The 22,021-nt window shown below is 59.0% G+C and overlaps 1 protein-coding gene across 4 annotated transcripts; it reads right to left on the bottom strand.

The window, feature by feature from the left end:
* Positions 1-2,999: 2,999 nt before the first annotated feature.
* MED24 (mediator complex subunit 24) lies at positions 3,000-20,442 on the bottom strand. 4 transcript variants are annotated; one of them, XM_061443937.1, is made up of 25 exons: positions 20,298-20,442; positions 18,344-18,426; positions 17,863-17,901; positions 16,527-16,600; positions 14,833-15,056; positions 14,239-14,350; positions 13,765-13,915; positions 13,427-13,540; positions 12,931-12,978; positions 12,632-12,714; positions 12,162-12,248; positions 11,756-11,867; positions 11,099-11,241; positions 10,378-10,418; positions 9,253-9,335; positions 8,158-8,336; positions 7,929-8,028; positions 7,122-7,297; positions 6,784-7,048; positions 6,448-6,629; positions 6,090-6,183; positions 5,851-5,950; positions 3,754-3,831; positions 3,486-3,634; positions 3,000-3,348 (listed from the first exon to the last, which is right to left on the bottom strand). In XM_061443937.1, the coding sequence occupies exons 1-25, from the start codon at positions 20,425-20,427 to the stop codon at positions 3,232-3,234; spliced, it is 2,964 nt and encodes a 987-aa protein (XP_061299921.1). In that variant the 5' UTR covers positions 20,428-20,442; the 3' UTR covers positions 3,000-3,231. The 4 variants fall into 4 exon arrangements, with proteins under 4 accessions (XP_061299921.1, XP_061299924.1, XP_061299922.1 ...); XM_061443940.1 differs by having other exon boundaries at positions 3,000-3,205; XM_061443938.1 differs by lacking the exon at positions 3,754-3,831.
* Between the last annotated feature and the right edge of the window lie 1,579 nt (positions 20,443-22,021).

Below are 22,021 nucleotides of genomic sequence, written 5' to 3'. Positions count from 1 at the left end.
GATTTCTCTGCTTTTCAATGGGAAACTTCAGGATTGACTGTCATGGTGAGCTTAAACTGCAGGCTTTTCACAGAACAACACAAGCTGCTTCCAACTTTACAGACTCCCTTGGAATTACAGAATTCCTTATCTGTATGTGGTTGAATTAACCAAATTCCATACAAAAATCAACCAAATTTCATACAAAATATGAAGAAATTTAGGACCCACCTATAACATCTCAATGTCAGACACCAGCATTACGTGACCAAAGAAGAGCTTGCCAAAGGTTAATCAACACGAAGCAAACCCAGCTTCACCTCTATCTTGCTTCCCAACAGACACATCAGATCTGATTCCCACTGATTTTAATACAAGGTGTCATTATGCCATGGGCAGTGTGGATTCCAAGCTCCTCCTAAACAAGCAGGCAACCTGCTTCCTGTACCTGACGTCACCTTGAATGACTCCATGTGGTCCAGGACAATGGGGAAAGCATCCTTGCGTGTGCCTCAGGTTTATCCTTGGAAAGTGGACATGGGATCAGATAAGGCAACCTCAACACAGCCGTTCTACTCTGGAAAAGACACCAATACCTGTGTGCAAGACGACAGAAAACCTAAATACAAGGAGGTAGGAAGCCAGATACACATTCACTGGAGCGCCTCCAGAGCAGAGCTGCTCCAGCCCTCGCAGCATCCCCATGGCCTCCTCTGGACATCCCTCTCATGCTGCTGCCCCACAGTTGGATCAGGGCTGCAGGGGGGGTCTCCCCAGAGCACAGCAGAACCAGGGGTTCTGGGCCAGCTCATGGTGAGCTTCTCATCAACCAGCACCTCAGGGCTTTCCCCTCAGGGCTGCTCCCACACGATCTCTTCCTATACTTGCAGGCATTCCTGTTATGGTAAAGCTTGAGCTCGGGTATCAGCCCTAACTCTGAGTCCTCATCAATCTCCACCTGAAAACACCAGCTGCAGAAGAGCCTGATGCAGCATCACCTACCCAAGCACCAGGGGAACTGAGTACAAAGCAAATGAAAGTCATTGCCACTTCCCTCTGTTCAGACAGCTCCCTTTGAACCACCCCCATTGAACTGAGTAGTGCTAAAGCATATTTGCTTCTAAAGAATATTGCTTGTCTGCTGCCTTACATAGCTCAGAATGTTCATTCTTTTACTGAGTAATTTCTACACGTAACAGCATATGGAATCTAGGAATCCAAGAGCCCACCTTATTTTGACTTTCTACTACCAATACACGAGGTAGGATGCTGTAATTTGTGGCTCTTGTGGCTGTATGTACAAAGGAAGCACAAATCCAGACATATTTTACCCCTGTTTGGCACACGTGTTAATTGTGGCACTGGAGAAGGGTGCTGAGGCCAGCTGAACCGCTCTCATTGACACCTTTTACTGTAGAAAACTCACAAGAGCCTTTGAGATCCATTCGCATCCTGGGGCTGTTTTCTTTTCCTTTTGTTTCCTCTCTTTTTGCTGCCCCTCTGCTGTCATCCCAGACTCGGTGTTCTCTTGGGGTGTGTGGGCAGAAGCCCAGGGGAGGAAGGGGGGAAAGCAAACCTAATTACAGGGGATGCTCTCAAAAATAGAGTTACTTTTCACTTGGTCTGGGAGCTGGTGTGAGAGGGAGGTGTTGAGTGCTTTCCATAGTCCTGGAACAACAGAAGGGAGGAGTTACTGGCAGATGGACTGTCCTACACGGGTATAAAGTAAACTCAGAGCTCCACAGCCATCACAATAGAAACAACTGAAGTAATTTTACAGATTTAGCTTTCTTCCCTTCCTGCTTCCCTGCTGTTTCTTTCCCTCTAGTGTTCTTTATAGGAATATCAACCACCTATTCCTTCCCTGCACATCTTCCTGGTGGCCATAATATGACCACATCCTGCCCCAAACGATTACATCAGAAAAGCCAGAGGAAGCACAAGTGCTCAGCTGGGGAAGAGGAACAGCACCTACGGACCAGTTCCTGGAGAGGCACATGCACAACTCCTTCCCAGTGAATAAAAAGAAGCACCTGCTTGGCTCATCACAATGAAAGCGATGATTTGCACCAATATTGAAGGAGTCTGGAAAGGAAACTATGAGGAGGTGAGCTCTGTAACAGTAACACTACCTCGCTTTATCACCTAAAACTCCAACTGCGGCCTGACTCACTGGTACCCTCTCTCGGGCATCCTGGAGCACGGCGCACAGAGGGCGAACGTCGGAGCCCTGCTCGCACAGCCGAAGAGCCACGACAGAAAGCTGCTGCTGCTGGGGGCATCTTCTACACGCAGTGAGCTCCGCAACGGTGCCACCGGCACCGCTCTCGCTCCTCGCTTTCCCACCTCGAACTTCATCTGCGGACTGCCACTCCAGTGCCCTCGAACGGGCATCTCTCGCATGGCTCACACAGTGCGAACATCCAGCCCCCGGTCTCACAGCCGGAGAAGGTTGCACTCACTTGGACTTTTAGGTGGGAAAGCGAGGAGCGAGAGCAATGCGGGTGGCACCGTTGAGGAGCAAACCCTGTACGGAAGGGGCTCAGAAGCGGTTTGTGTCCGGGCTCTTCAGCGCTGGGAGCGCAATGCCGCGTGGATGCTATGCTGCGGGATGGCCGGGAGAGGGCGCCAGAGAGGCTTGCCCGCAATTGGACCTTCGGTGGGCAAGCGAGGACCAAGAGCAACGCTGGTGGCACCAGGAGACAAAGCTGCTGCTGAGCCTCTTCCGCACACACATTGCTCCATCGCGGTGCCCTCCTTGCTTTTGCACTCCAAAATCCCACCTGTGTACTCTTCTGCCCGCGGTGAGCTCCTCAATGGTGCCACCACCCCGCAGGTGGAGCTTCAGTTGGCAAAGCAGGGGCAGATTGCCAGGATTGTGGCACCGCTGTGGAGTTCATCGCGTGTAGGTGATGACCAGCACCAGGTTTCTGTCCTGGCTCCTCAGGTGTGGGAGCAGGGCCTGGCACCGTTGCTGAGCTCACCATGTACAGGAAAGCAAAGAGAAACAAAGCAAAGCCTTATTCTACAAAAGGCCTGTATTTACGATAGAAAACAAGCAGGGGGGTGCCTCTGTCTCTTAAAGTCCATCTCAAGCAGCAAGAGGGTGCCTCGGGGAGGCTGAACGCAGAGGGAAGCAGGGCCAGTCTGAGCTGCAGGGCCAGCAGCTGTCCCACACATCCCAGTTCCATCCCAGCATCACACGAGGTCCATGGGCTGCTCTATCCTGCACGGCAGAAGGAAGGTGGCCACTCAGAGCGCAGCGATGGCCTTGGCAGCGACACGGCGGCCCAGGGGCAGGCTGAGATCCGTGATGGCCAGGACAATTTTGGGACTGGACATGGTGGACACTTTCACCAGCTCCGAAACCTGCGAGGAGAGAGCAGAAACAGCGACTCATGACAGTGCTGGAGCCAAGAGAGCAGCAGGACAACCCTGTCCCATGGGACCGGCATCCCAGAGCACCCTGTGACCAGGCAGAAGGATGTCAGAGCCACAGGACTCACCATGGTGAAGGGCATGAACTGGAGGATGCTGCCACGGCTGCCCTGCTCCAAACAGTCCACACACTCCTCCATGAACCACTGGACAAACTGAGTGTGGGTGCCGGCTGTCTTGGCCCCCAGGATGGAAGAGATGAGCAGAAAGAGGTTTGCTGTGGAGACAGGGAAATACCATAAGCCAGGTGAGGAAGGGCCAAGCCTCCCAGGTAAGGGACAGGTCCCCACCAGTGCATAGCCCCCAGGTTACCCCGGTGGTACCCAGCCCCATTACCTAGCACCCTGTTCAGTGGGTCCCTCATGCTGATGGTGTGAAGCTGGGAGGCAGACAGCGAGCTGCTCATGGAGCGATCTGTTGGGGAGCAGAACATGCATCAGGCTGGGGGAGGCTGCAACGGCCTCTTGGCCCCCTCAGCCACACCAATGTGCCCACTCTGGCCACTGGAGCTTGTCCAGCCCTTGGGCTTCAGGAAGGGCTTTGCCATGAGCTACCCCATGGGGTGGAAGAGGTTTGGATCGTGGCCCTTGGGACCCCCCAAAACGAGCTGCTGGAGCACACCAGAGATGAGCAGCAGGCAGAGGCCTTGCTTTCGTCACCGTCCCTCTCTGCCATGGCACAGGCATGATGGAGCAGAGCCCCCCGAAAGGGCTCCAAAGCTGCTGCTGCTGGGGCGTGAGGCTTGGCTCTTGCACAACCCAAATTTACTCCAAATCCAACCAAGTTTAATGGCATCTGCAAAGGTTTAAAGTGCGAGTGAGGCCGTGAGGTACCTCCCTCCTGCTCCCTGCCCGGGTTTACCTGCAGCAGCACCTCGCCCCTGACGCTGCGCACGGGCGCAAGCAGTGCGGCGCGGTGTCACGATGGGGAGAGCAGCACAGATGTTCAACAGCTGCACAGCAGCACTCAGATCTCACTCGCAGGGTCCGATTTAGCTACCAGAGCTGAGGCATGTCCAAAAGGAGCAGCAAAACTCGGGATAGAGCAAGGGGATTTATCCCACGAGGCGCTGCAGCCTGCTTCTGCGGGACGGGAACTGTGCCGTCTCCAGTGCAATGGGATGGGAATCACCTGGGAAGGCTTTTATGGAGGCCCCGTAGAAGACAGCTAGTGCCAGAACTCCTCAGGCCCCACCTTGTGCTGCTCTGAGGATGCTCACCAAAAAAAGAAGCAAGCCCTCCCACACTTTTCTCATGGAATCACATGAGTTACATGGCTGCAGGAAGCAGCTTTTCCACATCACTGCAGCAAACAGCCCCAAAAAAGTCCTGAATGTCACTGGGAAGAGGTGGAAATGCCTCAAAAGTTAAATTAAAGATAGTGAAATAAAGGGGGAAACCCTGTATTTCAACAGTCACAAAACCAACAAAACCCACAGGTTGATGGATGGGTTCAGACCTCCTAAACCAAGAGGAGATTTAGATAACGGAGCAACAATGACCAAGACCCTCCTGACTCAGCGCCCCAGAGTCCAGACAATGCATGTGGGAGCAGTGACAGCTCCGTGCTGCAGAGGGGAGCAGCAGGGACACACAGACGTGACTGTGGGGATTCATCAGCTCCTTGTTACCGACAAGGGAATGACAGGATTTAGCCACAAACAACGGGAATGTCACCTCCCACCCCTCCTGCTGCAGCCCATCAGCTCCTCGGTCCCACAGGGCTGGCTGGGGGTAACAGGGCTCTAACAAGACCTCCCTGAGCACCTCATGCAGTGCACTGGGGTGGTGGCAGCGTCACGAGGGGAGGGTTAACCTCATCCATCTCATCTTCTGATGAGAGAAATTAAGAGCTTGGCCCCTTCAAAGTGTAAAAGCTCCAGGGTAAAGTAACCCAGCAAAACACCCGAGCGCTCTGCATCTGGCCAGCTTGGGAAGAGAAGTGGCTTGTGCCAATATACATTTAATGGAACCATAGCATAGGTTGGGTTGAAGGAACCTTAAAGCTCACCCACTCCCAACCCCCTGCCACGGGCAGGGACCCCTTCCACTGGAGCAGCTTGCTCCAAGCCCCTGTGTCCAACCTGGCCTTGAACACTGCCAGGGATGGGGCAGCCACAGCTTCTCTGGGCACCCTGTGCCAGCGCCTCAGCACCCTCACAGGGAAGAGCTTCTGCCTCAGAGCTCATCTCAGTCTCCCCTCTGGCAGGTTCAAGCCATTCCCCTTGGCCTGTCCCTACATCCCTTGTCCCAAGCCCCTCTCCAGGTTTCCTGCAGCCCCTTTAGGCACTGGAGCTGCTCTCAGGTCTCCCCTTCAGGAGCCTTTTCTTCTTCAGGCTGACCCAGCCCAGCTCTCTCAGCCTGGCTCCAGAGCAAACGATGCCTGCAGCAGGTCAGTTCCCTCCCCAGGAGCTCCCACCCCACCCGCACTTACTGGGGCTGGAGAGGATGTTGGCGTCCTCCTCGTTGGAGCTCAGCAGGCGCATGAGCTTGGAGGGCTGAGTGTCATCCAGCGGGAAGAGGCTGATGTAATCCTGGGGGGCCAGAGGGGGTTCAGCCCCACCAGCTCCTCTCCGAGGGGGGGGATCCTGTCCCCCTCCTCCCCAGGGCTGCTGACCCACTCTGGGCTCTGCACAGAGACTCCAACCAAACCCTGCTCCGTGCCGGACTCACCTCGATGTCCTCTCGGTGCCTCTTCTTCTGCCTGGCAGAGGCCTGGCCCTTGTTGTGGGAGGAGTAGGAGCTCAGGGCACACCAGACAGAGAGCCTGGGGACAGAGCAGGGACACTGCAAGGTGCTGCCAGCCCACCATGAGCCCAGAGTGTGTGCCAGGATGGGAGGAAGCAGGTCCCTCCTCGGTGAGAAGCAGCAGGGAATGGGGCCCAGGACACCAGTGTGTCCAATCCTGTCAGCACTGTACCAGGACCAGCATGGAAACTGGGTGGCTGGGACCCCCATCCCAGCACAGAGCATGTCCCCATCACCACAAACCCACCCCAAGCAGACAGTGTCCATGCGTTCAGGGTCTTACTTGGCCAAGGCTTTTCCTGGGGGGTCCATGAGCGTGTGCCACTTGGAGGAGTCCGTCAGCAGGTTGGGCAGGATGTGACCCAGCAGGGTCAGCGTCAGCTGCTGCATGTCCAAGCAGAAGATGGCATAGAGCAGCTCCACAGCCCGCAGGGTGTGCTCCTTCCGTGTCTCCTTCAGCAGCTCCTGAGGCAGAGGGAGCCACGGGCTCACCTCCAGCAGCCAGGACTGGCAAAGTAACCAGCCCAGGCACAACCAGGGCTCCCGGGCACTAAGAACATGGGCTAGACCCAGCAGTCCTGGGCTTGCCACCCAGCCACGTCCCTCCTCCACCCCATACCTTGACCAGGTTGTTGCAGAACCAGTAGACACCCCCCATGTGCAGCAGGGTGTCAAAGATGTGGATGGAGCGGCTGTCGACCCAGCCCTTCTCTAGCACCTTGGTGAAGACACTTGTTAGCACCTCCTTGATGGGCTTCTTCGGGGGGAGCAGGTTCCAGTAGGGAATGGTGTCCATGCCCGTGGAGGGGAATTTGATCTGCGTGGCCGTCTGCTGCAGGACATCGGCACACATGTGCTCCAGGATGGAGCTCATGATCACCACGCTGCAGGACAGAGACAGGGAGATGGGGTCAGCCAGGCCCCGGGAGGTGGCACAGCACAAGGGCTGGAGCTCACCGCTCGTTGTAGAACTGCAGCGTGTTCTCACTGCACAGCGGGGTGGCCAACTGCCGGATCATCTGCAGGGACTTCTCCCGCTCATCCAAGCCCAGCATGCGGACGTGGGCCACGAGCCAGGCCACGGCACACACGGCCATGCTGCACACCTTCCCCTTGATGTTGTCTGTGATTTTCTAGGAGAGGACACGGGAGCAGAGGTGGGTGAGCGCTGGCGTGTGCATGCACAGGCTTCATCTGAGCATCGCCTCCCAGGGCTGTGGGACCAGAGTGCAAGGTCACAGAATCCCAGCCTGGATTGGGTTGGAAGGGATGCTTAAAGCTCATCCAGTCCCAACCCCCTGTCACAGGCAGGGACCCCTTCCACTGGAGCAGCTTGCTCCAAGCCCCTGTGTCCAACCTGGCCTTGAGCACTGGCAGGGATGGGGCAGCCACAGCTTCTCTGGGCACCCTGTGCCAGCGCCTCAGCACCCTCCCAGGGAAGAGCTTCTGCCTAAGAGCTCATCTCAGTCTCCCCTCTGGCAGGTTAAAGCCATTCCCCTTGGCCTGGTCCAAGAAGATCCAAGTCATTCTCTCCTCCATGCAATGAACCTGCCCCCACCAGCCCCACTGAGGGCAATGTGTGGCAGGATCAAGGGGCTGGAGCTACATCAGTTCCCCACCCAGGTCGTGAAGGAGCCACCAAGCTCCACAGTGGCTGCAGAAGCATTCACAGCAGGAGGACAGGGAACCCCTGCCCTGTCCTCAGGACACAGCACAGTGCCTGTGCCCTTGTTCTGCCCCATGCTACCCTCCCACCAGGCCCACCTGGATGGACTCGAAGGTGAGGACGCCATTCTCCCAGGCATTGAGGATCTCCAGGATGGCAGCTGAGATGCTCAGACACGCCTCATGCCACTTCATCTGCCTGTCAGGGAAGAGAGAGGTGGAGGGAGCGGGGGTCAGGCACTTGCCCAGAGCAGCCATGGGGTCAGGGAAGGTGGGGTGGGTGCTCCCCTCCTGCTCTGCAGGGCAGGCACACAGGCTGAGCTCTTACACCAGCTTCATCTCGGAGGAGTTGTTGAGGAGGGCGACCAAGGACTCCACTTTGGTGGAGTCTGGACGGAAGCAGGGGTGGTCGGGGTTGAGGATCTTCCCCTCCTCGGGCATGCAGGTCAGCATCCAGGTCTCAAAGAAGGGCACCTCACCCGGAGGGCTCGACTCCGACAGGATCACCTGGAAAAGGAAGCAGCACAGGGTCTACCACACGGCCTGAATGCTGCAGGGATTCTGCTGGGGACCCCCACACCCTGGGGTCTGCCCCCCACTCTGGGGTGCTTACGGCCGGGGGGGGGACAGCGCCGCCCTGTGGCCTGCAGGGAGAGGTAGGCACCGGTCAGCCCCCAGTGAGGGACTGGTTTCCAGTCTGGGGGTTGTGCTTTGCTCCCCTCTACCCAAGGATACCCCAGCCCAAGGGGCTCAGCCTGGAGGGGCTGCGAGTACGGCAGCCCCGTGCCCTGCCCACAAAGGGCCACTTGCCCCCTCAGCCTGGGGCCAGGTCACACAGCCCAGCTGGGAGGGCTCCCGTGGGGCACAGGGGCTGGGAACCCCACGTGCTGCTTCCTCCCTGCCCCTCGAAGCACCCCCGGGGACACCGCTGCTGGCAAAACTAAAGAGGTCTGCACATCTGTCCGGCAGCAGCTGCGCAGGAAAAGTCGCTCTGGGCCGGGCTGGGGGATGAGACTTCATCAGCCAGCCCCGGGCACGTCCGCTCCGAGCTGTTTCCAGCCAGGACTCCCCCTCCCGGCCTTCCCAGGCTTTCGGTATCGTTTCGATTCCCAACACAAGCAGATGTTGAAACCTGGAAAGGTTTCATGCAACCAAAGGGCTGTTTGCTGCGGGGCTGCAAGTTCCTCCTCTCATGCTCCGTCCCCACATCCAGGGGCCCCTTCCTGGCCAACCAGTGCCAAACCAGAGGGGCAATGCTGGGAAGAGCCCAGTGAGAGCAGAGGCTGTGGAGGCAGCATTCCCATTGATTGCCTGTGACAGTGAAGGGAGCACAACCAAAGCCCTCAGGAAGGCCACAGCCACCCCTGCTCCATCCCTGCTGTGCTCCCCAGGTCAAAGCCCCATCCCCTTGGAGGACACTTACCTCGGAGCCATAGGTCTGGGCCACATGGCACAGCATGAGGAAGGAGATGTCGAAGAGCAGGGCCCGAACTGAGGCTGGTTTGGCTGAGGGAGAAGAAACAAAGATCTTGGGGCTGGGGCAGCTCTGCTCTGGAGCCAGGCTGAGAGAGCTGAGCTGGGGCAGCCTGGAGAAGGCTCCTGAAGGGGAGACCTGAGAGCAGCTCCAGTGCCTGAAGGGGCTGCAGGAAACCTGGAGAGGGGCTTGGGACAAGGGATGTAGGGACAGGCCAAGGGGAATGGCTTGAACCAGCCAGAGGGGAGACTGAGAGGAGCTCTTAGGCAGAAGCTCTTCCCTGTGAGGGTGTTGAGGCGCTGGCACAGGGTGCCCAGAGAAGCTGTGGCTGCCCCATCCCTGCCAGTGCTCAAGGCCAGGTTGGACACAGGGGCCTGGAGCAAGCTGCTCCAGTGGAAGGGGTCCCTGCCCATGGCAGGGGTTGGAACTGGGTGAGCTTTAAGGTCCCTTCAAAGATTCTATGATCTCCAGTCCTGGCACAAGGAAGAAGGCAGGGAGGAGCCCTCTGATCCTCCCAGCTTCCTCCAGGCAGCTTTTCTAACCCCAAGTGCTTGTGTGCAAACAAGGGCTCTAGAAAGATGACCAAGTGCCTCCCTCTACCCCATCTGTGCCCCCACAGCAGCTTTGGCCTCTGTCCAGCAGCCCCAGCCCATCCCTGGGCTCTCCCCACACCGTGGAAGGTCAGAGCACTCTGAAACACAAGTTTCACCACATGCAAATGCAGTCTGAGTCCTTATCTCGGGCTCTGTGCTGACACATCACCCCTTCCAAGGAGAGAGCCGGGGCTGGGCTGGTCCCAAGGGGCCCCATGGGGTGGGCTGGGGAGATGGAGCAAGCAGGGAACACCCCACATTCCGGATGGACACACACATGCCACATGCAAAGGCAGCGTGTCCCTGGGAGCCCCGGTCCCCACCACATCCCCCCGAGCCAGGCCTGGCAAAGCTCAGCTTGCTCAGGCACCACAGCCAGTCCCAGCTTAATCCAGCCGGGCCCTACAGCATCCCAGCACGTAGCAGCCGGGGGGAGAGCAGCTCAAAGCACCCCCCCTGGCCAGGCCATGTACATACTTACAGCTGTCCTCGCTGCTGATGTGCTTGGTGAATTCATTCAGCCTGGAGGGGGCAATGAGAGCCGCAGTGAAGCATTACCACCGGGTGCACCAGGCCTCCTCCCACCCCTGAGACACGCAGGGGGTGCTCCCTGCCTGCAGACCCCTTCCCGCAGCCCAGCCCCATGTCCTGCATGAAGGAGCGAGGCAGGCAGGGACCGAAGCAGGGCCCGGCTCTGCAGGCACCCTCTGGCACAGCAGGGATAAGCCTCCTCCTCCCTCTGCTCCCCTGCAGCAGAACAGGTCCAGCAACGCTGCTGTTCCCCCACACCCACACCCAAAAGCATCCTCTGCGTGGGGAGTTCTGAGCATGGCCCTCCCCATACCAGGAACCCCCAAAGAGGCTGGAGCTGCCTCAGGCCTCCTTGCTCAGAAGCACATCACACAGCCCCATGCTTGCTGCTGCTTGTGCTCCAACCAGGACACCAGCATCTGAGGACTGACACAGCAAGCGCCCTGCATCTGAGGCTGGACCAGTCCCTTCATACCCTTAAACCAACCTGACTTGGCTTCTCTGCTCTGTTAAGGCAGAAGCAAAGGAGATGGGATGCTGCTGTGCAGGGCGCACACCCCCAGAATGCCAGCCCTCCCCAGGGTTGTGCTGGATACAGGCACTGGGGGAGAGCCTGAGACACCCCAGCCCCGCTGGTCACCAGGGACAGTGGCATCCAGGGGGACACTCACTTGATGAACTTCCGAGCAAAGGATTTCAGCTTGCCTGTTGCTGCTGCTGCTGCCAGCAGCAAGTCCAGGCTCTTCCCAGAGAGCATGTGGCCCAAAACCCCCAGCAAGCCCTCGGGGGACTTGGAGTGATCCGCATCCATGGTCTACAAAGAAGAAATAGAGGAAAGGGAAGTCACAAGGAACGTGTGGTGCACACCAGTGATAAATGGCCATGAGGGCAGTGGATCAGCTCCAGAGGTGTCCCAAAAGGCCTTGGTGAGGGGTGGGTGGCCCAAGCACCACAGGGCACGGCACAGGGGAGAGCTGCAGCACAGACACCACCAAATCATCTTCTTGCTTTCAGCAGCAAGTCAACCAGAGGGGCAAAAGGACAGGGACCAGGGGAGATGCATGTGGAGAAGTGGCTGAGAGCAGGACGGGCACACCTGGCTGTGCTCAGGCTGCTGGCACTGACAACATGCCCCTGACATGGGAAGGAGGAAGGGAGCTCTGGGTCTCCATGGTAGCATAGCAAGGCTGGGAGTGATTTCCCCATTCCTCCAGTCCAGCACAGGAGGGGGAACAGGCACCTCCCAACCACCCCGGCTGCCCGGTGAAGCCAACGCTGCTGGAAACAGGCTGTGGGGGTGACCCCAGCCTGCCCAGGAGGGGACTCACCTTCAGGATGTTGGTGACAGTGGGCTCAGCCCTCAGGATGAGCCTCGGGTTTGGCTGGATGTTGGCGTTCTCCGCTGATTTCAAGCACGGAGCCTGTTTTCTGTCCACTGTCCTGTGGGAGCCGCACGGTCAGTGAGCAGGAGCCCATCACCCTGCTTCACTCCTCCCCACCACATCCCACCAGCTTCCCCAAGGAAAGGCCACCACCTCAGGCCACTACCAGCTGCCACTGACAGAGGACAGACTGTCTGTACTCGATCTGTCACTGAAAGCAAAGCCTCATCCCTCCAGGCCACAGGCCAGCCAGCGGCATCACAGCTGGTTCTTCATGCTCCCCCTTAAGAAGGGCAGCAAGATGAGGTGCTCCAACCCCACTTGGTCACCCCGAGTTTGGAGGGGGCTGTACCGTTTGTCAATCAGTTTGTTCATGTTGGCCTCGGAAAGCAGCCCCTGCTTGCCACACTCCTGCAGCAGCAGGCTCGTGCAGTCGCAGCTGAAAGAGAAAAGGAGAGCATCAGCCTGAGGAACAGCATTGCTGCTACCCTGGGCAGTGCTGCAGGCCAGGGGGGCTCCTGGGTTACCCTCCTGGGCCCCACTCCCACCCCTCTGAGGATGCTGCAGGGCCAAAAGCAACTCCAGCTATCACACAGCATCACCAACACGTGCATGAGCTGTCAGACGCTCACTGCCTTGCCCAGTTGGCAGCGTGAGGGCCTGAGGAGGAAGGAACTGGATCAGAAACTCAAAAAGCCTCGCCAGGAGCTACCCCAGCATCCTGAACCACGGCTCCCCACAGAAAGGATGGGCTGGTTGTGGCACAGCCTGGCCACAGGCTCGCAGTGCTGCAGGTCAGCCCTGCACACAGGGGTCACTCACTTGCATCGCTGGTCTGCTTTGTCGAGCAGAGGGGTCAGCTTCAGCAGGAACTTGAAGGCACAGTTCACATCCTCAGTGAAGTCCTGCTGGGCACAAAGCTCTGTCAGCTCAGAGCGCTGCTGACACAAGCCCACCTTCACCTCCCACGCCACCTTGTCTGCTGGAAAAAGGCTGTTGGTTCATAAACCATTTCCTACCCCATGCATCTCTGGCCAGGCCCTAGCACCACCATGACAAACACAAGTCACTTGTGCACACAACACGACAACCAGCTCAAACCAATGTCCCCCCAGACTCACCTTCTCCCCTTGGGGATACTTCTTGAGTTTAACCAGGACCTGGGGTATCTGAAAGACACGGGGCAGGATGGGACTGAGCGAGGCAGACCCCACTCTGCAGTCAGAACCTCCCAGCAGAAAGCCCATCACAGCTCAGACCAGGGGAAATTACACCCTGACCCCTTCTATCTGGTACAACTAAAAGGAGGTGAAGCAAACTGCTCTGAGGCTGCCCACCACTCAGCCATGGGAACACAGGCCCCAAGGCTGCTGTGGCATCCTTCAAAGCCCCAATTTCTGCCCCCAAACATCTCAGGAAAGCCACTCTGCAAAACAAAGTGAGGCTGGGCTGAAAAGAGGCCCAGGACAGCAAAGCTGATGCTCAGCAGGTTGCAGGATGGCTGCCACAGGCTCCTGCTGTGTGAGAGCAGAACTAATTGCTCTGCCAGGGTTCGGTGCTCAGCAGGGGCTGAGCATGTGGGGAGAAGGCAGCAGCAGGCCCAGGCTCAGGCCATACCTTCAGGAAGGTGAAGGCTGTCCACTTCAGCTCCTCTGTGCCCTCCGGGGACTCGATGAGGCCCACAAAACAGGCCTTCCAGATCTCCAGCACGAAGAGCGGGGAGGGAATGCGCTGCAGGACACACAGACAAACCCCCACCAGTGCTGGAAAGGCAATAAAGCACCTCCCTCAACCACAGCCAAACCCTGAACCCCCTGTGAAGGTGCTGATGGGCTCACGCTGCTCCCTGCAGCTGCGCCCACACCCTTGGACCAGGATCAGCACAGAAGCTGCAGCAAGGCTCTGGTCCCACAGCCACAGCTCACCCTGAGCAAAACAAGATGGGATTTCTCTACCTGCATCCTCTTGACCATCATCAGCTGCTCCACCAGCGGCTGGGTCTCTCCAGTGAGGTTCATGGTCCCCTCCAGCAGCACCACAGCGTGCACAGTGGGGAAGCCGGTCTTGTTCAGCTGCTCAGAGTGCACTGAGAGCATGGTGGGGATGCTGGGTAGGAGGACAGCACACATCACTGGAGCCTTACATGGACGGATCCATGCTCTTCCTGTCCCATCCTCCTTTCCCAGCCAAGCCCCTGAGCTCCCTGGGGCAGAAGACTCCTTAGCAGCAGGTCACCAACAGCCCCGTCCCCTCTCCTACCCAGGGCATTTCGCCAGCCCCAGCCCCACTGTTGGTGCAGGGGTCCAAGCCAGGAAGGGACAGGGAAGCAGGGAGCCAGCACAGAGGGAGGCAGGAGGCTCTCAACCCCCAGAGCAGGGCTCAGACCCATTTTACCCTCCAAGCCCATGGAGACAGCAGCACAAATATACCTTTTGATGAGGGAGACGCAGTCATCAGCCTGGCTTCGCAGTGGGGAGCTGCTGAGGTTGTTGAGGTTCTCCCCCAGCTTGACAAGGGACTGTTCCACAGTGCTCCAGGAGGCTGGATTGGGAGGGCAGGCATTCAACAGTGGGGACAGGAACACGCTGGGAAGCAGGGCAGCCTGGCTCCAAGGCCCACAGCAGCACAGAGGCCCTGCCAAGGCTGGGGCTCCCTACAGTGAGCAGAAGTCAATGCACCTCTGCAAACCCAAGCTGAGGGTCTGTGTGCAACCCACCAGCTCCTGCTGCAGGCCGGCTTGGCACAGCCTCTTGGCCAGGCACAGGCAGGCTGGCAGAGCACAGGGCTCACCACGCACCCAGGAACAGCTCCCGCAGCCTTCCCATTAATTCTGCTGCTCTTCCAAGGGCAGCACGGAGGGGAGGGGGCAGAGGGTTGCACAGAGCCAGGGAGGAGAAAGCAATAGAGCTGGAAGATGGATGGGCTTGGAGCCGCAGGGATAATGCGGCAGGAGCCGGGCAAGGGGAAGGGAGAGGGGGCAATCCCCAGGGCCAAGCCGCATCCAGGGGGAAGCGGTGACATACACGTCTCCTCCAGCTTGGCAATGTGGATCAGGGCTCGGTTCTTGGTGCTCCCAAGCATCTTCTCCAGCCGCTCCAGACACATCTTGAGCTGGGCCTCAGCAGCCACTTGCTCCAGCGTCTCCTTGACCTTCTCGGCGTAGAAGGCAGCGCAGCGCAGGAGCCAGTTGAGGGCACTCAGCAGCGCCCGGCACAGGCTGATGCACTCCTCGGCCTTGCCATGACAGCTGGACAGGGGAGAGAACCAGCACCGTGCTCACCATGGAGCTGGGGCAAGCATGGAGGAGGCCACGAGGATGAGCAGGGGCTGGAGCAGCTCCCGTATGGAGCCAGGCTGAGAACATTGGGGCTGTTCAGCCTGGGGAAGAGAAGCTGCGTGGAGACCTCAGAGCAGCTTCCAGTGTCTGAAGGGGGCTACAAGGATGCTGGGGAGGGACTGGAGCAATAGGAGAAGGGTGATGGGTTCAAACTGAAACAGGGGAAGTTCAGGTTGGATATAAGGAAGAAGTTCTTCCCTGCGAGGGTGCTGAGGCCCTGGAGCAGTGCTCAAAAACAGTGGTAAATGCTCCATCCCTGGGAGTGTTCAAGGCCAGGCTGGACAGAGCCTTGGGCAACATAGCCTAGCATGAGGCATCCCTGCCCATGGCAGGGGAGTTGGAACTGAATGATCTTAAGGTCCTTTCCAACCCAAACCATTCTATGATTCTACACTGCTGCCCTGGGGAAACTGAGGCACAGAGACAGGGCAGGCTGGGGAATCCATGCCACATCCCACCCTCCAGCCTAGCCACCAGCTCCTCTGCTGCACATCCCAACCTGCACCCCAGCTCTCAATAACGTCTCCCCAGTTGCATCCTCCTCTCTGGCCACTACTCCAGGGAAACTTTCCAAGCCTCTCATTAAATTATCTTGCTAAGAGAAGCTCAGTAGTGATCAACGTGCTGCGAGACGTGAACGCTTTCCCCTCCTGATGCACAAATCATTGGGGCCAGAAGTTTTGATCAAATCAAGCAGAGGATCACGTTAGGCAGGGCCTGGATTAAGTGGCCAGCTCTGCAGTTGGCCAGCAACAGCTTCCTGTCAACGTCTGTGACTGATGCATATTCATTGCTGCTGCTTCGTCTCATGTCATTGAAGAGCTGCTACCTTCCTCCTCCTCCCGCTGCCCCCATCACACGCTCTGCTCCAGCCTTCCAGAAAAGGCTCTCAGGGGTTAACAGGAAGATTTCTGAGCTTTCTAAAAGAGTTTTTGTGGCCTGAATTGTCTGGGCTCCCCTGGGCCCTGCAACACCAGCGGAAGAGCATGAAGCAAAACAAGGCAGCTGGCTGGAGCGCCTGGGGCAGCGCAGGCAGAGCAGGGGACACGTAGCCAGGGCCTTGGGAAGGCCACACAAGAGAAAGGAAACGCTTTGAGGGGACAGATGCCCTCAGGCCACAGGGCTTACACCCACCCCTATCCCCCCAGAGGGACAGGAATATCATGGCAGAGATGTTTATCCTGGAATAGGTGGGTTTCTTGCAGCTTCCTGTAAAGCTGGTGGGGTTTTGAACTCCCTCTGCTCTCCCCATCCATGCCCAGGGTGAAAGGATGCGGAGCTGGAGGAGGAACCTGCCTCTCTCTGCCAAGCAGGGTACCCTGGGCTCAGCCAGACCCCACCAGCTCCCAGTACTGTCACACTGGGAGGGCCACACCGTACCTGAGGCGGTCACAGAACATATCCATGATCTCCAGGAGCGACTGGACACACAAGTCCCGGGAGAAGTCATCAAACTGGAGCAGGGAAACAAGGAAACGCTTCGGATGGGGGCTGCCAGGCTCCGGCAGCTCCGCAAACAAACTCAACCCCTTCCTGCAGGGGCTGGGCCGGCCGCAGGACGCTCGCCCTGGCAGCAGCCCAGAAGCCACTTGAATGAGAACTAGGTCAGGGCTGGCTGTCGGCTGGGTCGTGCCCTCCCGGGGTTGCAGGAGGCAACGGGGCCCCGAGCTCGCCGTGGCTGGGGGCTCAGTGCCAGCCCCTGTGCGGGGCTGTGGTGAGTGCCAGCAGCGTGTGCCAGGAGCCCGGCTGGCCGCGGGGCTGGGGGCAGCAGAAGCAGCTCCACACCTCGGCGCAGAGCAGATGGGCCCCCCCCCGCCGGGCCGGAGCCAGCCCGCAGGCCCGCGCTGGGCACACGCTGCTCTGAAGGAGGAAGCCTCGGCTCTCAAGGTCAGCTCTCTGCCCAAGGAGGATCCAGCACTGTGCTGGTCCAGGCCCTGGGCTGGTTCTACCCTCCCCAGGGAGCGCACCCACTGTCCCAGATGGGTGCTGAGCCCCATTGCAGGGTCCCCACCCTTACTGGGGCTTTGTTGCATGCTCAAAGCACAGCTCCGAGCTCAGCCTGCAGCACCCCCGAGCTACACAAGCATTGCAGGGCTACCAGCACCTTCCTCTTCCCATCCCCAGTAACTGTAAAGAGGTGGAAGGAGAGAAATTATTCTCCTTTAAATGCCTCTTGCTTCAGATCAGAAGCTGCCCTGACAAGGCTGATGCTCAGAGGGAGGTGAGGGGCCTGACCCAGCCCACAAGGGGCTGTAGCTCCCCATGAAGCAGAGGCAGCCACAGAGTTCCTGTCCCCATCAGAGTGGCATGGAGACACTGAGCACCCATGGGTGCAGCACTGCATGGCTGCACTCCCTTTGAGCAGTGCTGCTCCATCACCAGCTCCCAGCGCCACCGGCTGCAGAGGGATGTGGTCTCCAGCAGCTGGGCTGTGGTTCACATGCCGGACACTGTGGGGCAGGAGCCTGCCAAGGCCCCACATGATGGAGGGATGAGGATTTCACACCCGCAGCCATCCCCAAATCCAAAGGGGGAGCTGGCAGCATGGCAGCAGCCTGTCCCCAGCAGGACACAGGCACTAATCTGCACTGTCTGGCCACTGCTGACTCAGCAGAGGATGTCATTTTCCACTTGACCTACATTTGGGGAGAGATGCGGGGAGGGAAATGGATACACGGGTCACAGGGAAAGAGAAAACCCTCAGGCAGAGCCCTACCTTGCTGATGGCCGTCAGGACCGTGGAATAAGACACCATCTATGAACAAAACACAAAGCAAAGCCGGTGCAGCCGCGTGCTGGTGGCTGAGGTTTGCCAGCGCTGCTGGTTGCTGAGGAACAGCGAGGTCAGGGCAGAGCCCTGCTGCTGTCACCGCACACACTGACCCAGCACAAATCCAAGCTGACAGTTTGAGGTGATGCCGGCTTGTTTCACACCAACTTGGGGCAATACGAAATGCAGGGGGTCTCAGAGGGGGAGGATTCCCACCCTGCCTGCAGCCAGGGCACGGGCAGAGGCTATTTGACAGGAACAGCCCAGCCTTGGGTACGTGCTGAGCCCTCAGTCACCTGCCCAAGCCCAAAATGGGAGATGGAGGGGGGGGGAAATCTCCCTATAACCAACTCCACATCCCAGGTTCTTTGCCCACCCCCTGCTAATGTGGGCTGCGAGGTGACACCTGCATGGGGAATGCCATTACCTGGGAGCTGATGGCGTATTTCAGGTAGGACAAGATGAGTGGGTTCGGCGACGGCCCGATCATGGCCTGCTCCAGAAGAGCCTCTGCAAGGAAAGGAAAGGTCCCAGCTCAGGGCACAGACCCCGTGTGGGGACGCACAGACACACACATGCTCTGCCCTCATCCCGCAGGAAGGTGGCCAAGACAAATTGTGCAAACCACAGCGACTCCGTGCCGCGCTTCCCTGAAATTAACCAAATCCCACAACTTTCCAAACCCCCGTGGCAAAAGCCAGTAAATAATTCAGGCAGTGCAAGCAGCCTCCTGCTAACTCAGCTCTCCCTGGGCACCCTGGCCCGGAAACAGCACCTCCTGCTCTCCAAACATGTTCCCCTCCCTCCCACCTCCTGCCCAGGAGGCTCTCGCATCCTCCTCTGAGTGACTTTCTGCTCCTAAGGCTGAGCCCTGGGCACACGATCCCTTCCGTCTCCGCTGGGCCCAGCCCTGCACATCTGGCCCTCCCTGCCGCCAGCCTGGGGATGCTGGAGGGGCTCTGCCCGTCCTATCTGCTCAGCCAAGCCTTTAATTGACCATTTGAACTATGGCAGAGTGCAGGAACCACCTCCCAGAAGCAGGCCCCGGGCTGCAGCAGGGGCTGTGTAAGTAGGTCAAAGCACCCAGACACAAGAGGGGGCAGCAGCTGGTTGGGAAGTGGCTGCCCCAGAGCAGAGGAGGAGGAGCAGCCGTCGCCACATCCCAAATCCTGACTGCGGGAGCAGGAGGCTCCCTGGGTCTCACTCAAAAGCTGAGGCCGTGGCCAACAGCATCTCAGCACGAGGACAGAAGGCTAATGGCAGCCTTCCCCTCCCCATGTAATCAGGGAGCGTCAACACGAGCCAGCCACATGCTGTTACCCGCTGCAGACGTGTCAGCATAGATTTGCCGGGCACCGCTGTGATCCGGGCAGCTCGTGCCAGCTTCTCCTCCTTTGTAGTTTACATCTGAAAGGCAGGAGCTTGGGGAAAGACGGCTCTAGTGCTGCGGCAGCCCCCGCTCCAGCCCTCGGGAATAGCATCCCTGCTATCACCCACAACGCTTGCGCTGCGCCCAGGATGGAGTCGGTGTCAGCATCTTCCCTTTTAAGTTTGCCTTGGCAGCCCCTGAGCAAATCCAGCCCCCTCAGGGCTATCCCACAGCTCCAGCTCAGCCCCATACTGCATGTCCATGCGCTGACCATACACCATGGGTGGAAGGGGGACAAAGCAGCCTGAGGAGCTCAGCTGTGGGGATGTGGATTAACAAAACCCACCATCAGGAAAACACAGCCGTGGGATGGAGTGAGGAAAAACCACCCCCAGGGAGAGGTCCCCCTCTTGGTGGGGCGAGGAATGCTGCTGCCTGTGCTGGGCTGTTTCCCTTTAAATGCCTGGTGCAGCAATGCTCAGCAGCGCCCTGTTTATTTACCCAGGGCTTGCAAACGCCACTTGCTGCCCAGGAGAGTAAAAAAAAACCCACCCTAGCAACAGGTTTCTATAATTAGCATAAAAGCCCGGCAATGTTTAAACCCTGGAGCTCAGCAGGTACCAGCGTTTGGCAGGATTTGTGTCAAAAGCCCTTGAATAGGGACACAAAAAGAAGCCCCCATAAGCAAGAATGGGAAGCCTCCTTCGGAGCAGCACCTGTCTCCATCCTTGGTTACACAAGGGGTCGTTATCCCCTCACCATGAGGGGAAACTGAGGCAGCCAGCGGGAAAAGCTGGGTGCTGAGCAGTGTTAGAGCACAGTGCCCTGATCCCAGAGCCCTCCATATGCGTGGCTGCAGCCGGCGCTCACCCCAGCCCTGCTCCCCACCACAGGCTGAGCTTTGGGTTGGCTCAGCCATGGATCCCCCTCTGTGCAACCCCGGAGCAAGCAGCCCCAAGGCAGAAAGCGCCGTGGCTCCCGCTCCCCCCCCCTCCTCCCCGCGGCCTCGGACCTGCCAGGTTGAGGATGTCCCAGGTAGCTCCACGGGGGAAGAACCGCTTCATGTTGATGGCCCATTGGAAGTCGCTCCAGCGCTCCTTCCAGGCCTGCAGGATGGCCTGCTTCAGGTTCACCACCTTCATGGCCGCGGCCTGCCTCTGCGCTGGGGGGGTCCGGGGAGGGAAAGGCCGAGGAGCCGGCGGGGGGAGGCGGTAGGGCCGGGCCCTGAGTGGGGCACAGCGGGCCCCGGAGGGGTCCGGGGAGGCCGCGGATGGAGCCGGGTCAAGCCGCGGAGCGCGGCGGGGTTGCGGGGCCAGCCCCGGGGGTCGCCGGTCCCGCCCGGCCCTCACCCGCACCCGGCACCGCTGCGGCCGACGGAAGCGTTCCTCAGCGCCTGGGCACCGCCATATTGGCACCAGTCAGCAAGCCGGGCGCTGATTGGGCTGCGGGGCGCGGCGGGCGAGGGGGATGCTGGGGGATGTAGTTCGGAGGATGGAGGAGAGTTGGGGGGGGTGCAGAGGATGCTTAGGGAGGTCGGGCAAAGGGGTGAGTGTGCAAACGGGCGTGCAAATGCGCGGGTGTGCAAGCGAGGGACGGGCAAAGGCATTGGGGTGCCAACAGGGGGCTCCGGGCGTGGAGGGGTGCAGGTGTGCAAATGCTTGTGCGCACAGGGGATGTGGAGTGTGCATGCACGTGGAGCGTGTGTGCACGCGTCTGTGTGCACGGCTGCATGTGTGTGCACGTATGGGAGCGCAGGTCTGCATAGGGACACACGTGTGGGTGAGCATGGGAGTGTGCAAACACGGTAAGGGGTGGGGATGTGCACGCGTGTACGTGTGCATGTGCGCATGTATGAACAAGTGCAGGCACACGTGTGGGTGCAGGTGTGTATACCGGCACACACGCAGGAGCGCTTTGCATGCCGATGAGCGTGTGCATACATGTGCCAGCATGTCTGTGTGTGCACACACGTACATATGTGCACCCACACGTGTGACTGCAGGTGTGCTTGCAGGCACACGTGTGAGAACACGGAGCTGTGCACACGTGGGTGTGCAAACACGAGTATGCACCCAGCAGCACGGATGCATGCAGGTGGGTCTCTGCATGCATCTGCATGCGTGTAGATGAACACACGTGTGCACACAGGCACGTGTGCCCTCGCGTGTGTATGCAGACACCTGTGCATGGGCAGATACACAAGTGCAGAGGGGTGTTGCACACACACGTGTGCATGCACACACACATAGGCAGCGTGGGGCTGGGCTTCTCCCCCCCCCCCCCCCATGCGGTACCAGCAGCTAAAAATATCCCCCCGGCTGCTTCCATCGCCATGGCAACGGGAAGATGGGGAGCAGGGCTGGGGGGGCAGCTCCCCAGCATCCCCCCAAGCACACCCTAGCACCCACAGGACCCCTCAGCACCCCCAGCACCCCCCACAGAATCCCCAGCACCCCACAACATCCTCAGTACCCCCACAGCATCCGCAGTACCCCCCAGGTCCCCCCCCAGCACCACGGGTACAGCTCGGGAAGGGGTGAAGCCCTCCAGGGTGCAGGATGCCCGAAGGTGCGGTAATGGGGTGGGGGACCTGGGCCCCCTCTTTTCTCCTCCCCAGCCCTCCCGGCCCCACTCCGGGGGGGGGCTCCGCAGCCCCTTAATTCCCCCGTTAATCATTCATGGGGCCGGGGCGCTGCAAATCCCCCCGCGCCGGGGCCGGGATTAGGCGGCAGCGAG

This window comes from Pezoporus flaviventris, unplaced genomic scaffold (genome assembly GCF_033815535.1).
Source record: "Pezoporus flaviventris isolate CSIRO_AGI_PZ_B2104156 unplaced genomic scaffold, CSIRO_AGI_Pfla_v1 ptg000569l, whole genome shotgun sequence".
In the NCBI taxonomy this organism is placed as follows: Eukaryota; Metazoa; Chordata; class Aves; order Psittaciformes; family Psittacidae; genus Pezoporus; species Pezoporus flaviventris.
Note: the sequence above shows the minus strand (reverse complement) of the source record. Positions and strands in the feature narration are given on the sequence as shown.

Excerpts from the sequence above, each read along its gene's own strand:
- MED24 (XM_061443940.1), bottom strand. The coding sequence starts at position 20,427 with ATGAAGGTGGTGAACCTGAAGCAGGCCATCCTGCAGGCCTGGAAGGAG. Across the intron at positions 18,427-20,297 it reads GGACATCCTCAACCTGGCAG|AGGCTCTTCTGGAGCAGGCC; the intron begins GTCCGAGGCCGC and ends CTTTCCTTGCAG. Across the intron at positions 16,601-17,862 it reads TCCTGACGGCCATCAGCAAG|TTTGATGACTTCTCCCGGGA; the intron begins GTAGGGCTCTGC and ends TCCCTGCTCCAG.